This window comes from Bombyx mori, chromosome 1 (genome assembly GCF_030269925.1).
Source record: "Bombyx mori chromosome 1, ASM3026992v2".
NCBI classification, from domain to species: Eukaryota; Metazoa; Arthropoda; class Insecta; order Lepidoptera; family Bombycidae; genus Bombyx; species Bombyx mori.
Genome location: NC_085107.1, coordinates 2,111,807 through 2,132,884, shown reverse-complemented (window position 1 = coordinate 2,132,884; position 21,078 = coordinate 2,111,807). Strand labels below are relative to the sequence as shown.

The window sequence follows — 21,078 nt, the reverse complement described above, 5'->3', positions numbered from 1 at the left end:
TTGCAAATTTTACACTTCTAAAGGTTTTCCTGTAAAGTTGCAAAAACGTCGCTTAAGCCAAATAGTTTTTCACCTCTCTAAATTATCTATCTCACGACATTATGCCATTGTACAGGCATTGTCGGATCTCAGTTATTACAAATTTTCAAATTTAATATTCATAAATATATCTGGATCTGATCAGGTGCTTACTATATATAAATGTACGCGGACTGTTTTTAAGACAATTTTACCGATTTATATACATGTTTTTTATATTTTAAATTTATTTATAGACCTGAAGCAAAAGGCTAAAATGACTATAAATGGATCCGTACGCCGGGAGCGAATTTTACCCTTTCACGTGTAAATGAAACATCGCCGTGCATTAAGTTTATTGATGCAAACGAAGCGTTCACAATTTATGAAAAAATCGCATCAGTTGTACAAAGACTTTGAACATTTAAGTAGACTAGTGGTCCCTCAGTAGTCGAAATTCGACTATAATTAATTGAAATTATAAGTTCAAACATTATTATAGTTCTATTGTCAAAAACTATTCTTCTACCTATACATATCTATCTAATCACATATTTGCCTAAACTACACTATAGACAAATATTAAAGACAAACAATATTAATCTATTCTCAATTTGACCACAGACTTTAAAAAATAATAAAGAGTATATGTGTTGTGTCAAATACATGGTAGTGTGTGTAATGTTTTATTTACTGATTTAATGTACTTTTTAGGCATAATTAAAAAAAAAATTAACATTCTGCACTCCTCTGTGTTCTCTATAAGTGTGGGAAATTTTATACTCCGTCGTCCGCGCATTTTTCGTAAAACGGAGTACAATTTTTTTGCTTCACGTATTAATATATAGATTTAATGAATTTAAATTATACACGATTTATTCAATAATGTTCGTATCGTTTGTTACAGGCAGAATGTCGTCGGGTAGACAGCCGTCGGACGTGGTCAAATGACAACTAGAATAAAGGTAGGCCATGCACGCTTAAAATCCATCGTTCACTTTTAAATACATCATTGGATAGATCACGGCCGGTCAACTATTAATCGGCTATCTAAACTGATAGGCAACAGAGCTTAAACCTAACATCTACCTTGAAACATTTTTTTTTTATTGCTTAGATGGGTGGGCGAGCTCACAGCCCACCTGGTGTTAAGTGGTTACTGGAGCCCATAGACATCTACAACGTAAATATGAGATGGGGTCTCTTGTGTTTATAACATATGTCCAAACTTGTATACTTGCATACTTGCTCATGCTCAAGCAATTATTTGCTTCAACGCAAAAATTGGCAGGATGGTGGAACCTATCTGTTTGACTTTCAACAAGCTTTGCCACCACTAAGTACCGGTTGGCGATCGCAGTATGATTTAATACTCAGAGAACGCTGCTCTATTTTTAGTGCATCCCTTAAACACCTACAGAAAGGTGGTATATCCCTCACACACCCACAAGAGAGTCCCCCTTCCCTCCTATTCTAGTCGACACAACTCGATTTCAATTCAATGTTTTAATAATAGTTTCCGGCCTTATAAACATCGCTGCTTCGCAACTGAAATAGTCGGAAATTGCCTGCATGTCCCAAGATACCCTTACGACAAGACGGTTATTCGGAATTTATGCACTTTTGTGTTCGATTTTTATTACACGAAATCCTTCTTCGAGGAAGTTGTTTTATTTATTTATTGCATTGATAGGTTTACGAGCTCACAGCCCACCTGGTCTTAAGCGGTTACTGGAGCCCATAGACATCTATAACGTATATTCCGCCATCCACCTTGAGATATGAGTTCTAAGGTCTCAGTATATTTACAACGGCTGCCCCACCTTTCAAACCGAAACGCATTACTGCTTCAGGGCTGAAATAAGCAGGGTGGTGGTACCTATCCGTGCGGACTCACAAGTGGTCCTACGACCAGTAGTAGTAGTATAGTACGCGAAAACCTTTTAAAGATGTATTGTCATACACATAGGCGCCGGAAACTTCAAAATAAAAATACAACATCATAAAAGCCACACACACACTCAATAAAGTATACTGAACTCGGCAATGAAAAAAAAAAAACCAATACAAAACACATTAATGTGAATTATACAAACAAAACACTTACTCAACCTTCACTTATCAAAAGTTTGACTTCATTACAGGTCCGTAAGTCATTATCTAACAATTAGATTGCTTACGTTCGAGTGTAATTTCAATATTATTGAACAAACAAGTTGTCACTTTACAAGTTTTTTTTTCCTGTTTTCGACTTAATGATAAAACGCACGCTATCCGAAAATTAATTTTAGTGTTCGAACTATTTAAAAAACTAGCTAGTACGGTAATCGCGTCACACGATTTAAATATGTACATTTCTTTAAACACTGTAGTTAGAGTGTAAGCAAAGGAATTAGAAATTTACTGGTGGTAGGACCTCTGGTGTGTCTGCACGGGTAGGTACCATCACCCTGTCTATTTCAGCCGTGAAGCAGTAATGCGTTTCGGTTTGAAGGGTGGGGCAATATTTGTAACTAAACTGAGACCTTAGAACTCATATAGTGGGTGGCGGCATTTACGTTGTAGATGTCTATGTCACTTAACACCAGGCGGACTGTGAGCTCGTCCACCCATCTATGCAATAAAAATAAATTAAATTAAAATTTTCTAGTTCTTCACGTGAAGTTGCTGCGGTTATTACCAGAGCTCATCTTGTCACATGAAGTCAAATTCTTCATTGCATTGACTGCTAACCAATTAGGTTATCAAGCCGTCCAGAAAGAATTGACTATTACAAGCATATACTGTTTATTTAGAATTAGGCCAAAAAGCTATGATTAAATTTATAATAAAATTGCCTACCTAATTGATGCAGGCGCAGTTTGTATGAATACCCGCATTTTCTCCAAACGATATTTAACTTGAGGCCCCGAATGCTCATAGCTCACACGCATGTTTAGAATACACAAACATTTTACTCAAAACACATACACGCACAACAACTACACATTCGAAAGAAAAAGAAAAACATTGAGAGCCGCCCTAAAACACACATAGAACTAAATTAAAATAAAGCCACTTCGAAAGTTCGGAGCGCAAATTACGACCGTAAACTTGAAAATATGCTACCAATTCATTCTGGTAATATGTCCAGTCGTAATATAAGAACCCTAGTAACAGTCAGTAAGAGTAGCTATTAATTTTCATTCGTGACACATCGGTACCTACAGCGGCGGGCCTGGGGCGGACCGACTGGTAATATTCTTCACTCGTTCCTAAACTAAATGATGTAAATAGGTACATGTAAAATTTACGGGTAACGCGCAACCTTTGGTAACGAAGTTTCCGTATGCATGTAAATTTAAATAGACGTAATCGATCGCTACCTATCAGGATCCGGAGGAAATCCGTAGAGAAGTAGGAGATAGATAAGATGTATTTGGTAGAGACTGTTAAACTATTACGGAAATGAGCGCCATTAACATTTTACACGAATGATTGGTGCATACGTAAACCAAACTCGAGATTCCAGATTTAGCTGTTGGTATACTCAGAAACCTATTTTCCAATCGCCACCTCATCTGTTTGCGAAGGGGTCGTAAATGCGACTAAGGGATTCGCTGGGGCCTAAGCAGAAACGTTCTCTGAGTTTTATACCCACATATTATGACTGTTTCCGGTGGTAGGACGCATGGTGAGCTCGGTAACAATTTGTGCGGCCAAGCAGTCCTGCTTCCTAGTTAAAAGAGCTGTCCGTTTGTCTTGCCGATCACGATGCAATCTGCCACTCATAGCAATAACTTAACTGGTGGTAGGACCTCTTGTGAGTCCGCACAGGTACCACCACCCTGCCTGTTTCTGCCGTGAAGCAGTAATGCGTTTCGGCTTGAAGGGCGGGGCAGCCGTTGTAACTATACTGAGACCTTAGAATTTATATCCCAAGGTGGGTGGCGCATTTACGTTGTAGATGTCTATGGGCTCCAGTAACCACTTAACACCAGGTGGGCTGTGAGATCGTCCACCCATCCAGCAATAAAAAAAAATTAAAAAAAAGTTCTTACTCTCAATTTTGCAACTGTATTATTAATCTGAAATTTTTTACGCAGTGTCTGGAGCGCTCATGAGACAGTCGTGTCATCGCCTGCTCGAACATCAGCAAACAGGAGGGGACGAGCCCCCCCTATACTCACCAATCGATCAAATTTCAGGTAAAAAACGTAATCTTATTTTCGACAAGCATTTCCTACGCAGCCCCTGTGCAGCTTAGCGTAATGTGCATACGTCAATGTATTAACAACAAAACTTGTTTCTAGCCGCGTACTATGTGACAACTTCGATTGCTCGCGTCTAAATGTGGTCTACAGAAAAATTGTGCTAATATATACTAACATACATTTTTAATTTAAGTGATTTTTTAAGTGTTTCCCATGGGTTGCTAGAAGATACCTACTTTTACCGAAATACTTTAACAAATCTTTATACGGCGGTTAAGAAAAGCAAATTTTAATAGAATTCTGAGGTCACAAAGAAGAATTAATCGTAATAACTAAAATAAAATAAAATCTAAAAAACATTATTCTGTATGACAAGAGCGCGACACACTAAATGTTTGTGCATTTCTTCGGAAGTAGCCGCTCAGTCGCTACCCCAGTTTCTATTGAGGCGTGAGCTTGAAGACATTAACATCATAAAATAATCTTATTAAAGTGAAAGCCAACGTTATTCCGGTAACTTTATAATCATTTTCTCGAGAAAAACGAGAACAGGTGCAAATTAAATGTTCGACAAAACCTTTTTTAATATTTTAAATGCCAAAATGGAGTCTGTACGCTTTCACGTCTTACCTAATGAACCGATGGTCGTGATATTTTACATAAACTTTGCCGGGAGTGCAGAAAAGGACAGAGTACCTTTAGGCCAGCAAAAAAAAAATTAACGGGAGTGAAGTCGCCGGTAGAAGCTCGTAAATAATAAAAGTGAGTCGATTGAAACGCGCTAGACCGTTCGTTTGAAAGGACCATCGCTTAGGTACGTCCCATTGTGTTCATGTCCTTCTTCTATTTTTGCGGCTTTTCAAAAACGTTTCGAACGTGATTTTCGTGATTTTGGACAACTGGTTATCTCGCGGTCCGTGGTCACTAAAACACTATAGTTGGACATCGTAAAAAAGAAGCAATAAACGATAGTTTTAATAGTAAAAGATTTTAAATAATATCATTACCACGCCTCTAGCACCCTAGAAGATTAATGGTGAAATTTAGTGAAAGTTCTTTTAATAATCTTGTTCATCATGTGTTTAGATAACTATTACTTCTTAATATTCTAATTTCTTGAATACAGTACCTATGCTATGAATTTAAAAGCGTGATTACCTAGTAAATAAGTTTCAAAAATGTGATAACTATGATAATTATACTGAACAAATGTTATTACAATTAAGATGTATCTAGCTCATCTATCAGTGGTTAGAGGCATTCGCCTTGTGATATATCAGGATTCTGGTAACCACTCAACACTAAGTGGGCCGTGAATTCGATTACCGGTCTTTTCAAAAGAAAATCTAGCGACTTAGAAATTTAAAACAAATCTTTTAATTTTTTGTTCAAGATCGTAATCAAAATTTGTACAGTTAATTAATTTGAGTGTTGAGTTATAATAATGAAGTTTATGAAATAAAAATCTTAGTGTTAATAAATTAATGTGAAAGCTGTTTAATTACGGTTAGTGCATAGCTATATAGCAAGATCAAAAGCGCTTTATTTTATTATATATCTTATATACCTTTAAACGAGCAATTCTTGTATATATATAATCTGAATCTCGGAAACGGCTCCAACGATTTTCATAAAATTTAATATTCAGGGGATTTCGGGGGCGATAAATCGATCTAGCTACGATTTATTTTCAGAAAATGTTGTTTTATTCGTGTTTTCAATAATCAACTCTTCCCGACATCTATTGGCGAATAATAATATTATAATATTTTTCTTAATTGAGGGCAACTAACCGCTTTAAAGAAACAACAAGATGGCGTTATAAAAAAAAACCTCGGTCATCATCTAGTTTATACGAAGATCAAATAGGTAACACGAGTGAATATGGAAATTCGATAGTCCACGCTGCACAAATACGCAACGTAAACATTACAAATGAAAACTAATAGTTTGAATGGTAGCGTACTGTAACTGTTTTTCCTACATATTCGCCGGTAGCCTAAGAGGCTATTCCAGCCACGAGCGGACGGGTAGGTGAGCTCACGAGCTCAACCTGAGAGAATTTGCTAGCACTGGCCCTAGCAAGAGCAGTGCTTCGCTGAATCTACCAGCGGATCGGAATCGCGACCCACTGAGAAGATCCGGTGAGAAACTCAGTGGGCTGTGTCTACGGGTTAGATACTGTAAGCCCGCATGGGTTAGTAAGACTATCCTGTCTAATTTGGCCGTCGAGTAATCATTTGTTATAGTACGAAGGATGGGAAAATCAGTGGCGAGCCACGTTGTTGGCATGTGATACAGTAATAAAGGTAATTCACACAGTCGCGGTTCTAGAATGAACCTTCCCGTACGATTTCCCGAACGGTTTGTCATGACATTTGTCATACGAGGTTTTACGGGTTTCCTTGGCTAATTGGTAACCCCTTAACTGCGACATCAATTGGGCCATGAGCTCATTTAATCATTTGAGCTAGTATACCTGGTGATGGCTCCCGAAGCTCATACTTATCAGAACATGAATGTCACTACAGATTAGCATTCATACCACCCTCCAAATAGGGACGCATTACTGCTTCGCGGCAAAGATAAACAGGATTGTGGTACTTTCCCGTGCAGGCCTCCGACACGTCTCACTATTAAGAATAACGCCAATTTAAAAATGTTTTAGTTTTAAAAACGTTGGCATTCCTTCAAATCAACCGTGCATGTCTTAAGTGTGTGTTTGTTTAGGAAAATTTAGTACTTTAATAACGAGTAAGCCGAATGTCCTAGACCACGAATACTTTCGATGATTTATTTAAGATTTCTTTGCTATTTGCAAAGATTTATAAGAACATCCAAATCCAATATATTTCGCAGTCTTTTTGAAGTTATACTTCTTTAGGCGCGTTATGAAAAATTGATGAGAGTGAAATTTTAGGATGCGCGCGCACCGTGACACAAAATTAACAGAATGAAGTTACCCACTAAATCGCTCATTACAATACGACCGACGTAACTTGGCAAGTCTGAATAGAGCCGCAGGTGAACTTTCAGAACCGTACCGAGAATTACCGAATTTATACGATATCAAGAAAAGGGATGTCCAATATGCGTGTTTGAGGATGTTGTTTAATCGATTTTTTTTCAAATTGATTAAAATTTAAATAAAAAAAAGGAAAAAATTTAATTAAAAAAAAGTATAACTTCTTACGCGCGTACATAAGTACACGCACCCTTTTTTTATTGCCCTTATAGGCAGAGGAGCATACGGCCCACCTGATGGTGAGTGGGTACCGTCGCCCATGGACTTCAGCAATGCTAGGGGCAGAGTCAAGCCGCTGCCTACCGCAAAACTTTAACTTTCACAATATCGATCTTATAGAACTAATGTATGCTTTATCGATGACTACAAAAAGAATTTCGAAGTTCGTATTAAATGATTTTAAAAAAAAAGTGATTTATTCAATCGAAATCTTTTTAACAGTGTACACGTCTGAATAAACACGAAATACTCATCGAACGAATGTGAAGAAAAAAAACAACATATAGAAAACGTCTCTCTTAAATACACAAACAAAATATATGACATATCATCGAAAAGCTTTTACATCAAAGATGTTCACGTCAAATGAATCATCCGCGGAGATATTGAATACGGAATGGCGTTTACAAACGAGCTACTTTGTCATGTTTAGATAATTTAGTGAAACATGAATTTGTCCTTAATACTTGACAAATATCATAAGAGAATCGATGTCGTATTGTTTTAAAATATACTAGTGGTCCCGCAGTAGTCGAAATTCGACTATAATTAATTGGAATTGTAAGTTTGTACACTATTATGATTGTATTTTATACTTCTACTAGCTGACCCGGCAAACGTTGTGTTGCCTTAAATAAGATTTCTAGGGAAATTCTACTGTAGAAAAAAAACCTCATTTAACCACATAATACCACATTATAAACAAAAATATCCAAAAAATTAAAATAAAAAATAAATGTTTGGGGTGGACAACCCTTTTCACTTAGGGGTATGAAAAATAGATAGTAGCCGATTCTCAGACCTACTGAACATACTATTGATACACAATTAAAACCAAAAAAACATAGCTGAAAAATGTATAGTATTGTATAGCTCTCAAATATATTAAGTGTATAATCTATGACGTATAGTGAGTAAGTAAGACAGGAGACCGGCTTCGTCTTCATCCTGGCGACACCTGGCGGGGATAGCTGATCGATTGATAGTTGATCAGTAGTCGACCGGCGAGGGCGGGAGATCAAATTCAATTTAAAAAACATTAATTAAAGGAACTTGAAATTATAAACTCTGAATAAGAATTTATCATACTACAATTATAATATTTGATTGCCATCTTGCAACCTTATTGTGGATCAGTGCATAGAATAAAAAAAATATTAATCGGGATGGAAAAATAGGGGTTGATCGTATAAGAGTGAAAATTGAGAGTAATATGATTTTTTTTATTTTAAGTCATGACAAAACAAAATAAAAAGTTTGCCAAAAAAACTTAAGTTTATAATTAGCAAATAAAAAATAAGGGTTGATCGTAGAGGGGTAAAAATTTAGGGTTGTATGTATTTTTGTATGTTGTATCATAAAAAAATAGAAATTAAAAATTTTGTCTAAAAATTAAAAAAAAAAATTTAGGGGTGGACTACCCCTAACATTTAGGGGGATGAAAAATATATGTTGGCCGATTCTCATAGATACCGGATAAGCACAAAAAATTTCATCAAAATCAGTCAAGCCGTTTCGGAGTATGGCAACGAAAACTGTGACACGAGAATTTTATATATTAGATAATCACAAATAAAATATTAACAAAGACAAGCAATATTTAATCTATTCTCAATTTGACAACAGACGTCAAGAACAAAAGTTTGACAATAAATAGTATGCATGCGTGTGTGCGTCAAATACATGGTATGTAGTGTGTGTAATGTTTTCTTTATGGATTTAAAGTATCTTTTATGCATTATTTTAAAAAAATATTAGCATTGTGCACTTTTTCTCTATATTCTCTATAAGTGTGGAAAATGTTATACTCCTCCGTCGGCGCAATTTTCGTAAAAAGGGATACAAAGTTTTTGCTTCACGTATTAATATATAGATTCCCGTTCGAAAGAGGTTCGTGTGTGGACTAATGGGGTCTATTCAGAAACGAGTCGTTGCATACAAAGTTATAATTTATACAGAATAACAGCAGTCCGATGCAGAGTCCTCCCTTTGTCCATAGCTGGCGTTGAAACTAGAGCGTAAATGTAATTATGTGAGTTAGCGTCCGGCGTCGCGTCGGGGTCGCCTCGGAGATATCAAATCAAAAATTTCATACAACTTCTTCGTTTTACAAAATCGAAATTGAAAAGTTTCTTCCGTAGCGAGTATTGAATTCGAACCAAAAACTTGAAATCCGAATTTGGCTTTTCCAGTAGTAGTCCCGATATCACTAGGAAACGTTTTGTATAAACTATTTACTGCGCAACCTTTTTAATGGAATCTTTGTTACTTTATTTCCTGTACAAAAAAATTTTGCTTAGGTGGGTGGACGAACTCACAGCCCACCTGATGTTAAGTGGTTACTGGAGCCCATAGACATCTACAACGTAAATTCGCTACACACCTTGAGATTCTAAGTATAGTTACAACAGCTGCCCCACCCTTCAAACCAAAACTCATTACTGCTTCACAGCAGAAATAGGCAGGGCGGTACATACCCGTGCGGACTCACAAGAGGCCCTGCCACCAGTAATGTAGTACTGGTTAGTAAAGCACAAAACAAGTTAGAATTGCGCAAAGATACATTTTACGACCTCACACTGCGCTTATTCCCTCTCAAGGACTTTTAAAGTCCGACCTCACATACAATATACACCGCTAATTGAACTATCTATATATTAATACGTGAAGCAAAAACTTTGTATCCCTTTTTACGAAAATTGCGCGGACGGAGGAGTAAGAAATTTTCCACACTTATACAGAATATAGAGAAGAAGTGCACAATGCTAATATTTTTTAAAAATAATGCATAAAAGATACATTCAATCAATAAAGAAAACATTACACACACTACATATCATGTATTTCACACACACGCATGCATACTATTTAATGTCAAACTTTTGTTCTTGACGTCTGTGGTCAAATTGAGAATAGGTTAAATATTGTTTGTCTTTATTAATATTTTTCTATAGTGTAGTCTTGGCGTTGAAAATACAATCATTCCAATTAATTATAGTCGAATTTCGACTACTGCGGGACCTCTAGTATTACCAACTTAACATCTGTCAATGTGCTAAAGTGTCCTTCCGGGCTTCCCTATTTAATGATACATACAATGTTGCATTTAATAAAGCCAAACCTTGAACGTAATTGTTACATTGTACTGTGGAAATTGTTTCGTCCTTCGTAAGCTAGATAATGAAGTCAGCCCGCTACACGTACTACTATATTAGTCGTTAAAAAAACAACAAAGTCGTATGTAATAAAAGTTATCTTGTACAAAATAACAAATACGCCGAGGATACATTTACTTTTTTATTAAATTCAACAATTTTGGTATCACTATGGACAAAAATGAAACAGATTAATAAACTAGCTTCCCACCAGCAACTTTATTTGTGAGAACTACACCTTATATCTCTTCATTTCGAATTATGAAAAATTTCCAAAATAATCCTGGTTTAGCGATAAAATGATGATTATTATAGGAAAACTAATCGTTTTTTTCATAGCTTAGTTAGCAACTGGTGTTAAGTGATTACCGGATCCATATACATTAACAACGTAAATGCCGCCACCCACTTTGAGACATGAGTTGTAAGGTCTAACTTTTAACAGTACAACGGCTGCCCCACTCTTCAAACCGAAACGCATTACTGCTTCACGGCAGAAATAGGCAGGGTGGTAGTACCTTACCCGTGCGGACTCACAAGACGTCCTACCACCAATAATTACGCAAACTATAATTTTGGGTGTGGATGACAATCGTGAGCATATTAAAGTTAAGTACATATTTCATTGGAAAAATTGGTACCTGCCGACGGGATTCGAACACCTGTGCATCGATACATACGAATGTACTGAGAGTCTCCCTTAAAAATACAAATCTCTCCGACGTTAAAACATTTCGTCTGGTGTAGTGGTCGTCTGAACGGCCGTCTGGTGTAGTGGTAAGTGACATGGTCACTACACAAGGGGGTCGCGGGTTCGAATCCCGCCAAGGGAAGATATTTGTATGAAAAATATAAATGTCTTTTCCAGGGTTATGGATGTATATTAAATATATGTACGTGTATAATAAAAATCTTACATTTATTTCCGTTATCTGGTACCTGTAACACAAGTTCTTTACGAACTTATCACGGGACCAGTTAACGTGGCGTGATTGTTAGTAAATATTTATTTATTATTTATTTCGATTTGTCGTCACGTTGGTCACACCCTCAATCTTAAACGTTGTTTAGAAATAATTCAGTACTAGAGTTCGTCCAATGATCGAAATTCGTTCACAATAACGACATATTTTTCTTTTCTTTTGTTGTTATTTGGAAGAAAAAAAAACGGTTGATAGCGGCCTATTCACATATAAACACTAGCCTTTAAACGCGGCTGCCTTTATGTAGAAAAATAAATGATATCTCTTGAGAACATAATATACTTTTTTCTGGACGAAAAGTACTCTATGCCCTTTTCTGTACCGCCCACTTTGCTGATTTTCACATATGTAACTAACATATAATATGTATTGGTACGTATACATAAGCATGGTCTACAGATAGTTCATTTCGAATCACCTGTCTCCTCATTTTGTATTAGTCAACTAATTTATCTACAAACTAAGAATGTGCTTATTAACAATCGCGCAAGAAATACAAACTCCTACCTATTATTTATAGGTCATTGAAGTGAAAACTTCTTTAGAATCGTTGTGATTTCAAACCGGATGCAACGGAAAAAACGACAGGTAAGAGACACAAATACAAAAATGTGTAGGATGAAGCCAGCAAAGAATGAGACAGAAATATACATACTATTTAATACAGCGCCATCTGTGAGATTTTTTAATACTAACGTGTGTATGAAAGCTCTTGTAGTGAATTTTAATTTAGGATTATACGTGAAATTAAAATATCAATTCACAGAGGGCGCTACCTTACAATTATTTACTAATGACAAAATTTTACATATACTTAAGACGTTTAGGATATTTTAATTTTGGAAGGTTTCACTTCTCCACGTGTGAATTGCACACATGTTTTTTTTTTATAAATAATTTATATGGAGGTAAACATAAATAAAAGCAATATGCAATAAAACAGTTCTCAAATAATTTACATAGAAAACTACCTACGTGTTGCGAGCTTCTTTTCGCGATTTGAAAATTTCAAATCACCCGTTCGCACAGACCCGGCTTCGGGACATAAATATGAAATTCAGAATCACATGTACATAGAATATCCAATGCGCTACGTAACATAAAGTACCAATTCACGAGCATCCAACGAGGGCTGCCAAGGAGAGGCCAAACACGGAGGGGAATGGAAACGTTCCGGAATACAGAGTTAGTTTCGTACGTAAATCACAATTTTCGACGACAACTCAAAAACGAAACGAGGCGACGCCGCACGTGGGAGCTGCAATATGCGGAAAACGACCGAACTTTCACAAGACGACGTTACGTGGAAACTGCCAAACAAAACATACGAACGTAAAGACGACTCTGTCTGTTGCAGTTTTTGATGCAGTTTTCGCATAAAACATATATCGCCTTTTCGCATTAAAACTGTTTAATCTACAAACTTACTAATTTTACATGAGAGTGGTTTTAAAGGTTTAAGATGTAATCTTTTTGATATTAATCATCTTTGTAACATTTATTTATTATTTTTTACCAGTTATATTATTTGTCTTTTAAAGTAAGATAAAATTATGTATTAATTTAGTTAATGTAGTCAAAACATAGGTAAACTTACGCTCTTTTGACAGTATTTATGAGAAAAATACTGGTAATACCAAACGTTTACGCATATTAACTCAATTTCGAATATTTTTTGAAATTGTACACTTTTAATGCCAAAAGGCGATATCTTATAAAACTCGATGCAAGACACCTAATTGTACATTGAATTTTAACGACGCGGTAAAGAAGTAAGACCGTTTTTTTTTTGTTTTTTTTATTGCTTATCTGGGTGAACGAGCTTACAGTCCACCTGGTGTTAAGTGGTTACTGGAGCCCACAGACATCTACAACATAAATGCGCGCCACCCACTTTGAGATATAAGTTCTAAGGTCTCAGTATAGTTACAACGGCTGCCCCACCCTTCAAACCGAAACGCATTACTGCTTCGCGGCAGAAATAGGCAGGGTGGTGGTACCTACCCGTGCGGACTCACAAGAGGTCCTGCCACCAGTATTGCCACAACTACAAAATATAACTTAAACGGAACGATTTTAAACAAGTTCAAAAATTAAAATCGCGTTTAATCTATTTGAGAAACAAGAATATCGCTTTAAATAGCATAAAAGGAAAGTTCGACGAGAGTTCTGAATCCAAGTTTGTTCTTTTCGATATCTCTGTAGATTATTAATCGAGCACGTCGGTGACCCAGCTTCTCTGGGCCCTATGAATTCGGAATGATATTTCACTTCTCCATTCTATTACGAGTATATGAGCGAAGTCTATAAAAAATGCAATTTGATACAAAACATTTTTGAATTATTTAGGTAACATCGTCTTGTTATGCCGGATTTACCAGATTGCGCATAACAATTTAGGTACCTCAGAGATTTACGAGACGGCATTATAAAAAATATATGTTTTAGTAAATAATAAAAACAAAAGCCTACCACATCTATACTAAGATATAAATCTACAGTGGTTTATACGGATGTTCCGTTATAACTACTGAACCATGCATCCGATTGACTTGAAACTTGGTATCCATGTAGAAAATACATGTACTTAATGGATAGGCTTATATTTATGAGAGTGTTGGACTCCCTACACCAGTTCCGGGGACGTTAATTATGAGAATCTTTGTGGGGGTGAGAAATAATAATTTTAATTTTAAATGCCCAGCGAAGCGGACGCGTATAGCTAGTCTAAATATGAATATGACCCAACTAATCTAGCCGTTTCCGAAATATGTAAATACAAAAATTGCTCCTTTAAAAATATAAGTTTACATTTTTTTATTACATTTTAAACAGGATAGAAATTAGTATTGTTGATTAAAAATATAATACACAACCTTGGAAGCAACTGTCTCACTCAAGGTAATAATATTGATTCCTTGACATGCGACACGATGGTTTATTTCATTAATATGTCCATTGTGAACTTATTCTTAGAGACTCATTTTAAAAAAACTTTCTGCTTGGTTATTTTTTACGAGTCATCATCATCTTTCTCCTGCCCTTCTCCCAGACAACTGGGGTCGACGCAACATGTTTTCTCCTTCCATACTCTTGTATCATTATACCATTTTAGCCATTTTATATATACAATTTTTTCGCTCACTCCCCCCTAACACAATGTTGTCTTTCACGTAGACCATCCATTTCTTCCTAAATTTACCTCTTCCTCTCCCTCGTATGTGATCATAGTAGTAATATCTTTAATCTTACTATTGTCGTAAACACAGGTGTACATACGAGTTGATACTAATGACGTCATACGTAATGACGTAGCAATGTAATTTAAGCTTCGACTTCATTTTTATGAACGGTGGGCGATGACGTTCAGATTATGATGCCTGTGGGCTGCAATAGCCGATTAAACGAACTGTGCGCTAGTCTGCCTGTCAAGGCTCATAAAAAGAATGTTAGTACATATGTGTAAATCTACGTTATAAACGTCGAATGATATTGATTGTGTGCAGGACAAAATGGGTAAATACGTCATTCGTTATCCAAACTACACGATTGCGTGTTCTGAAGGTTTAGTGAAATATAAAATCAATTAGAAAGTCCACAACATTGTTGATAGTTTTCTTTGCGTATTAGGAGGGATATTCGCACATGTAACTTTACTTGAGAACTGATAACTTATACTTAAGAACTTATATCTCAAGGTGGGTGGCACATTTACGTTGTGGATGTCTATGGGCTCCAGTAACCACTTAACACCAGGTGGGCTGTGAGCTCGTCCACCCATTTAAACAATAAAAAAAAAACTTGCGTTTCTTGAATGAAGACGTTGTAGCCATAGAGTACAACAAAAACATTAATTAATGTTGTAACTAACTAAATAATTTAAAACCGGAATTGTTTGAATAAGTACATTTTTGATGAGTGTTTTTTCATAAATTTTCAATATGACACCTATTAAGATAAAAACCTTCGTTAGTCAGTTAAAGCTTTATTTGGCGTAGAAGTATATAATAATAATACTGCACCATTGAGTCAGTCAGTTATGACGAGGTAGTGCAAAATATACACTTTGATTAATCGTAAAAGAAAAAAGTAATTTAACACGTTCAGAACGGAGTTGTTTTTATTAATAGCCGGATCTCGTTAATGCTCCTAGAGACATGACAAGATAGCCGAAAGCAAGTTTCTCGTAACAGAGTTCATACGAATCACGCAAAGAACTCAATGCGCGAATTCGATTATACCGAGTGCACGCTATTCATTGCGGTTACTTTGACTTCGTTGCGCCGAAACATTTGCCTTTGTGGGGAGGCTTAAACGACGAAAGGAAAGATCTTCCAACGAGCGGGTGATATTGCTCGGTTGACCGACGGTCCGAATGTTGTTGTTCGGTACTTGTATATATGCAAGCTTATGTTGAAAATGTCGTAAGCGAGATTCAGGCATCTATCAAATATCTTGCGTTGTATGATGGCTACCGCCACACCTTCTCCGAATGTCAAAGGAGTGAGAAGAAATTCGAGTGTTTCGTGCACTTTCGCGCTGTTGAAACCGCAGGCTATAGGTGTCCGAGGATACGGTGGTAACGCCGCCGGGTCACGACAGTTACTTAGTCATTAAAGAACCTCTTGAGCTCGGAATATCTAGGGCGTGTATTCATGCCATCATTAAGGACGGTACGGTTAGCACTTAAAAAAATGGCGAAGGACATTTTTGCTGTTACAACAGTCCACAAAAAATTGTCGTTTTTATTCACAGTAGAGGTGATTTATGGCATTTATTTTTTTCATAGCCGTTATCACTTAACATAGGCGTCCATATTTCATTATACACTCTAAGTACATATTAAAAACTATTATGAATATTTAATCAAGCAACCGGCAAGAATAGCAATAAGAAATTAAATTAAAATGTAGCTGTAAGCAAAATTTAATCTACATTATGATGTACAAAGAAAAGACAAAACAGTTTAGTACAATTCTCCTTTGTTGCTGAAGCCACTTCATTGTTTCCTTTTTTTGGTATGGTAGTTGGTTATACGCGCCATCAATGAACCTTTTTTGAAAACAAACTTCAACGGAAAAGTGTTTCAGTTATGTTTTTACGTTACCCGCATTTTCTTCTTTTAATTTGATCAGATTTTCTTTGAATGTAAATCTGAGGTGTCAACGATTATATTTGATTTTTGGTTATTTTTATCCGATCAATTTTATATTTTAAATCGGTGAATGAAGTCTATAATTCTAACATTTTTGAAGTGAAACTTCCTTATCGGCGTTGGAAAAAAATTTACCGTCACATTTTTCGGTTACGCGTCACTTTTTTCCGTTACGCGCCATCTGTTTTGTATTCATGTCTATGATAATAAAATCCTTTTGTTTAAACTTTATCTAATTTAACTTTTTTGTATTCATGTCTATGATAATAAAATCCTTTTGTTTAAACTTTATCTAATTTAACTTTATTTAACCAATTTCTAGAAAGTTGCATGTAGATCATTTTTCGAAAAATAAGGCCATAAACAAGTTTCACTTCTTACGTGTGTACACTAGTACACGCACACATTTTTTTTAACAACCATCACAACGCACTCACTGTTTTAGATTACGTGGCTAATCGCTTTTTTACTTTATATTGTATGCTACAGTTATTTATATAAGCACCGGTAACCACAATTCACCAAAAGCATGTCACCTTGGACGAAACGGCATAGAGGAATTATAACAATTAATACCTTATCGTCATTCTTCACAGTTAACTTATCACTTATTTAGGACCAGAATGTCGTCATACGTACCACAGTTGCTTTCAACGCATTCGCGAAGATTTCGAAGAAAAAAAAACCTTTATATTCTTCAATTCTTTTAACGATTATATTCATTCGATTAAAAAAAAAACGCGGATTAACAGATAACACTAAAACAAAAGCTACGTAACTATGCGACCTAATTGAAAAACTCGTAAGCATTCAAAGCGATTTATTACAAGAGAAATAGTTATGCAGCAAACGTTATAAACGTATCGTTTTAAAACGAATCGCAAAAAGCGAGAAATAAAAACACACAGGATGCCGAGAAAGTTGAACGCGCGGCTCTGTGACCTGCAATTGTTAACGTGTTTCATTTTGAAATGGGCTCACACTCAACTTTAATGGTGCACGTATCGGTTTTAAATACATAACGGCCTTGTTTTTATTTGTTTCTCCATAGCTAAGTACGTACATATATATGTGAACGAACTCATTCGCCCTTTGTTCCGTTCTGAGGGTTAATTCTTCGATCTCATCACCACGTCGTCGTGGCCTACTTCTATGGTGAAGGAATAACGTCGTGTAATAAAAATCAAACCCGCAAAATTATTTTGCGCAATTACTGGTGGTAGGACCTCTTGTGATTCCGCACGGGTAGATACCACCGCCCCGCCTATTTCTGACGTGAAGCAGTAATGCGTTTCGGTTTGAAGGGTGGGGCAGCCGTTGTAACTATGCTGAGACCTTAGAACTTATATCTCAACGTGTGTGGCGCATTTACGACGTAGGTGTCTATGGGCTCCAGTAACCACTTACCACTTAGCAATAAAAATAAAAAACATTTCTAACATAGCATCTCCTGCCATTGACGTAGATTTCCTCTATATTATCTAAAACCTTTACGCCGTCCCACAGTGCGCATCCGGAGTTTACTCTCGCCACTCATGACACTCTCGAAGAAACTCCGTTCTAGGCTGCGGAAACACTTAGCGCTCTTGCGTTTCTTCAAACGAGGTTACTATTACATACACGCGGTCCGCGGTTTCAGCTGCGCTAACAGTGGAATTCAAACATAATGAGGCACGTGTATATTTACGAAATAACTCGTAGCTTAAAACAAACGTTTTTTTTTCAAACAAAAATATTCCTGCACATTTTGGGATGGACGTTTTAAAAATTCTTCCTTGGTACGGGAGTGGCCGGCAATATTATCACGCTCGTGATCTTTCTTTGTGGGCTCAGTTCAGGAATTCTGGCGAGAAATTAATGTTCTTGATATATTGATCACGATACACGGTTCCTAGTTTTTTTTTTAATTGCTTTTGATAGGTGGACGAGCTCACAGCCCATTTTGTGTTAAGGGGTTTCTGGAGCCCATGGACATCAAAAAAATCGTAAATGTCGCCACCCACCTTGTGATATGAGGTCTAAAGTATAGTTACAACGGCTGCCCCACCCTTCAAACCGAAACGCATTACTACTTCACGGCAAAAATAGGCGGGTTGGTGGTACCTACCCCTGCAGACTTACACGAGGTCCTACCACCAGTACTTACGCAAATTGTAATTTTGCGGGTTTGATTAACTACGACCAAATCAACAATAGGGCTGCGCACAATGTGTTTACCATTTTTTTTAATTCTGCCCAACCAGAACTCTGTATACCCTTATAACATTTAGATCGCGTTGAACAATTTTACTCATGACCGGATTCGATAGATTTTTATCTAAACATTTAATACAGCAGTTGATACACAGGAGAATATGCATTGTCTGTTGATAGGTTACTTCAGTCAGTCGCGACGATTCGGTTGAATAGATGGATTTATTTCTAAGTACTTTTATGCATTTCATGTTCACGACTACTCGACTGCGCTTAAGAGATTAACCGTGTCTGGTAAACATTAGCTGCAGCGGGGAACACGAAATCATTTAGTTGGGCAAAAAGCGAACTAGCAACAACAGAATCCTGGAGATTATTAAATTTGTCGCAGTAGTTGACACATTGGGGCTTGTGTGTGTAAAGAAACGCTCTATAGCTGTTAGAAAGTACGGTGTGAAAGAAATCAATTCAATCCTCACTCTTTTCGTTCAATACCTTTTGTTTTCATTATTAAAGAAAGCGAATCAAACTTTAGTGTAGTATTATGAATTTGATGAAATACCAACGCAATATACATTGAAACTAGTTATTTGATATAAAATAAATAACAATGTAAATCTATTTTGTAGCAATATGCCATCCGCAATCCATGTACAAGGTAGATAAGCAATGAGCGACGTCATAGCCAAATACGTGTCTGTTTCTTCATAATCCTGTGGCTAAGCTAAGAGCAAAATGTGGATTTGGCGCGAAATTTAGCTCAGCGACGGAAATATGCGATACAAGCAAACTATGCACTGCAGATTTGGTGACGTGCCGCAATGTTGTTCAAGTTAAAAATATTTGGGAAAATTTTCATGACTCATAACATTGGTACCTACTTTTTTTACAAAATGAAGTTAGTTTTAAAAATCAGAGTTATGTTTGGTAGTAAGCAACAATTTGAAAAAAAAATACATATATTTAATTTAGTAATTTTATAATAGTTTCGGGTATTTATTTTATGATCACGGTTCACTTGATATTAAATGGTTATCGGAGTCTACATATTTAAAATCCGGAAAAGATTAAGGCTTGCTTTGCGGAAGTTTGCTAATTTGAATGTTTAGTTACTTAACTGAAAATCACGACTACATAAAAAAATATATAGAAAAAGTATAAATTATCGATAGAATATAACCGAAATGGTGAAATTTATCGATTTATTGGTACATACAAGACTCCCATCCCTAGCTCATGTTTCTATTTAACAATCCTCTTTACGACGAGGCGAAGTAAACTGGACCCACTCCACTCGAGTTAACATGCTGTGTTAGTCAAAAGTTCGTATTTGATGAACATCGTAAACAAGCAACAAGAATGGTAATGCATTACTTGGGCCGTTCTGTGTCACATTACACCAAGTAGCCGGTGAAGAAAAAAGAATTAACTTCTGTCAGACGGTCGTCAATGTCTATTCGAAAGAAAATTTAAATGTGTTCAATGAAGCACTGACTGAATCGACGAACGCCGAACTAATAAGCCGGCCACGTCATTGTCCCATAACAGTGAGGATAAGAACAAATTTGCACTAACATCATCACTTAACAACACAAAATCGTTGTGTTACAGTAACGAGTGTTACTGTGTTACTTATAATATTTGCTATGTGTATGTGCTATATAATTCTCATGTTGTATTTGTTATTTTAGTTATGTGTTATTTGTTCTACACACACTTATCACTTTTTATTATTATTCTCATTATCCTCTCGCAGGTCTGCTGGAAGAGATTTCTCAAAGAAATAAGCAGTGCCTTTGTACATAATTTTCCTATTACTCTGTACTGTGTCTTGTTTTCTGTGTGTACATAAATAAATAAATAAAATAAATAAATAAAATCGTTGCTATTTTCGTCTATATATATATAGATGTTTGGTTCATTTAAACTATGAATTTTGATACGGTTTTCACTTGACTTCAAACAATTTTTTTTTTTCTAGAATGTTTAAATTCAAACCATATTCATAGAATGTCTATATTCGTTGTTAAAATACATTAAAAAAAACGAAATAGCAATTTCAGAAATGGCACGCAATCGAGGTAAACCTTCCTATTAATGGCGCGTCGCGAGCTTATTTCGCTATATTTTATTAGGC

The 21,078-nt window shown here is 36.1% G+C and overlaps 1 protein-coding gene across 7 annotated transcripts in view; it reads left to right on the top strand.

The window, feature by feature from the left end:
• LOC101742128 (glucose transporter type 1) overlaps window positions 1-21,078 on the top strand; it is a 194,716-nt gene that overhangs the window by 151,087 nt on the left and 22,551 nt on the right. For all 7 annotated transcript variants that reach the window (XM_062676652.1, XM_062676696.1, XM_062676557.1 and 4 more), the window contains exons 2-3: window positions 926-983; window positions 4,104-4,205. In XM_062676652.1, the coding sequence (XP_062532636.1) occupies window positions 4,118-4,205 (88 nt within the window). In that variant the 5' untranslated portion in view covers window positions 926-983; window positions 4,104-4,117. The remainder of the gene's footprint in view (window positions 1-925; window positions 984-4,103; window positions 4,206-21,078) is intronic.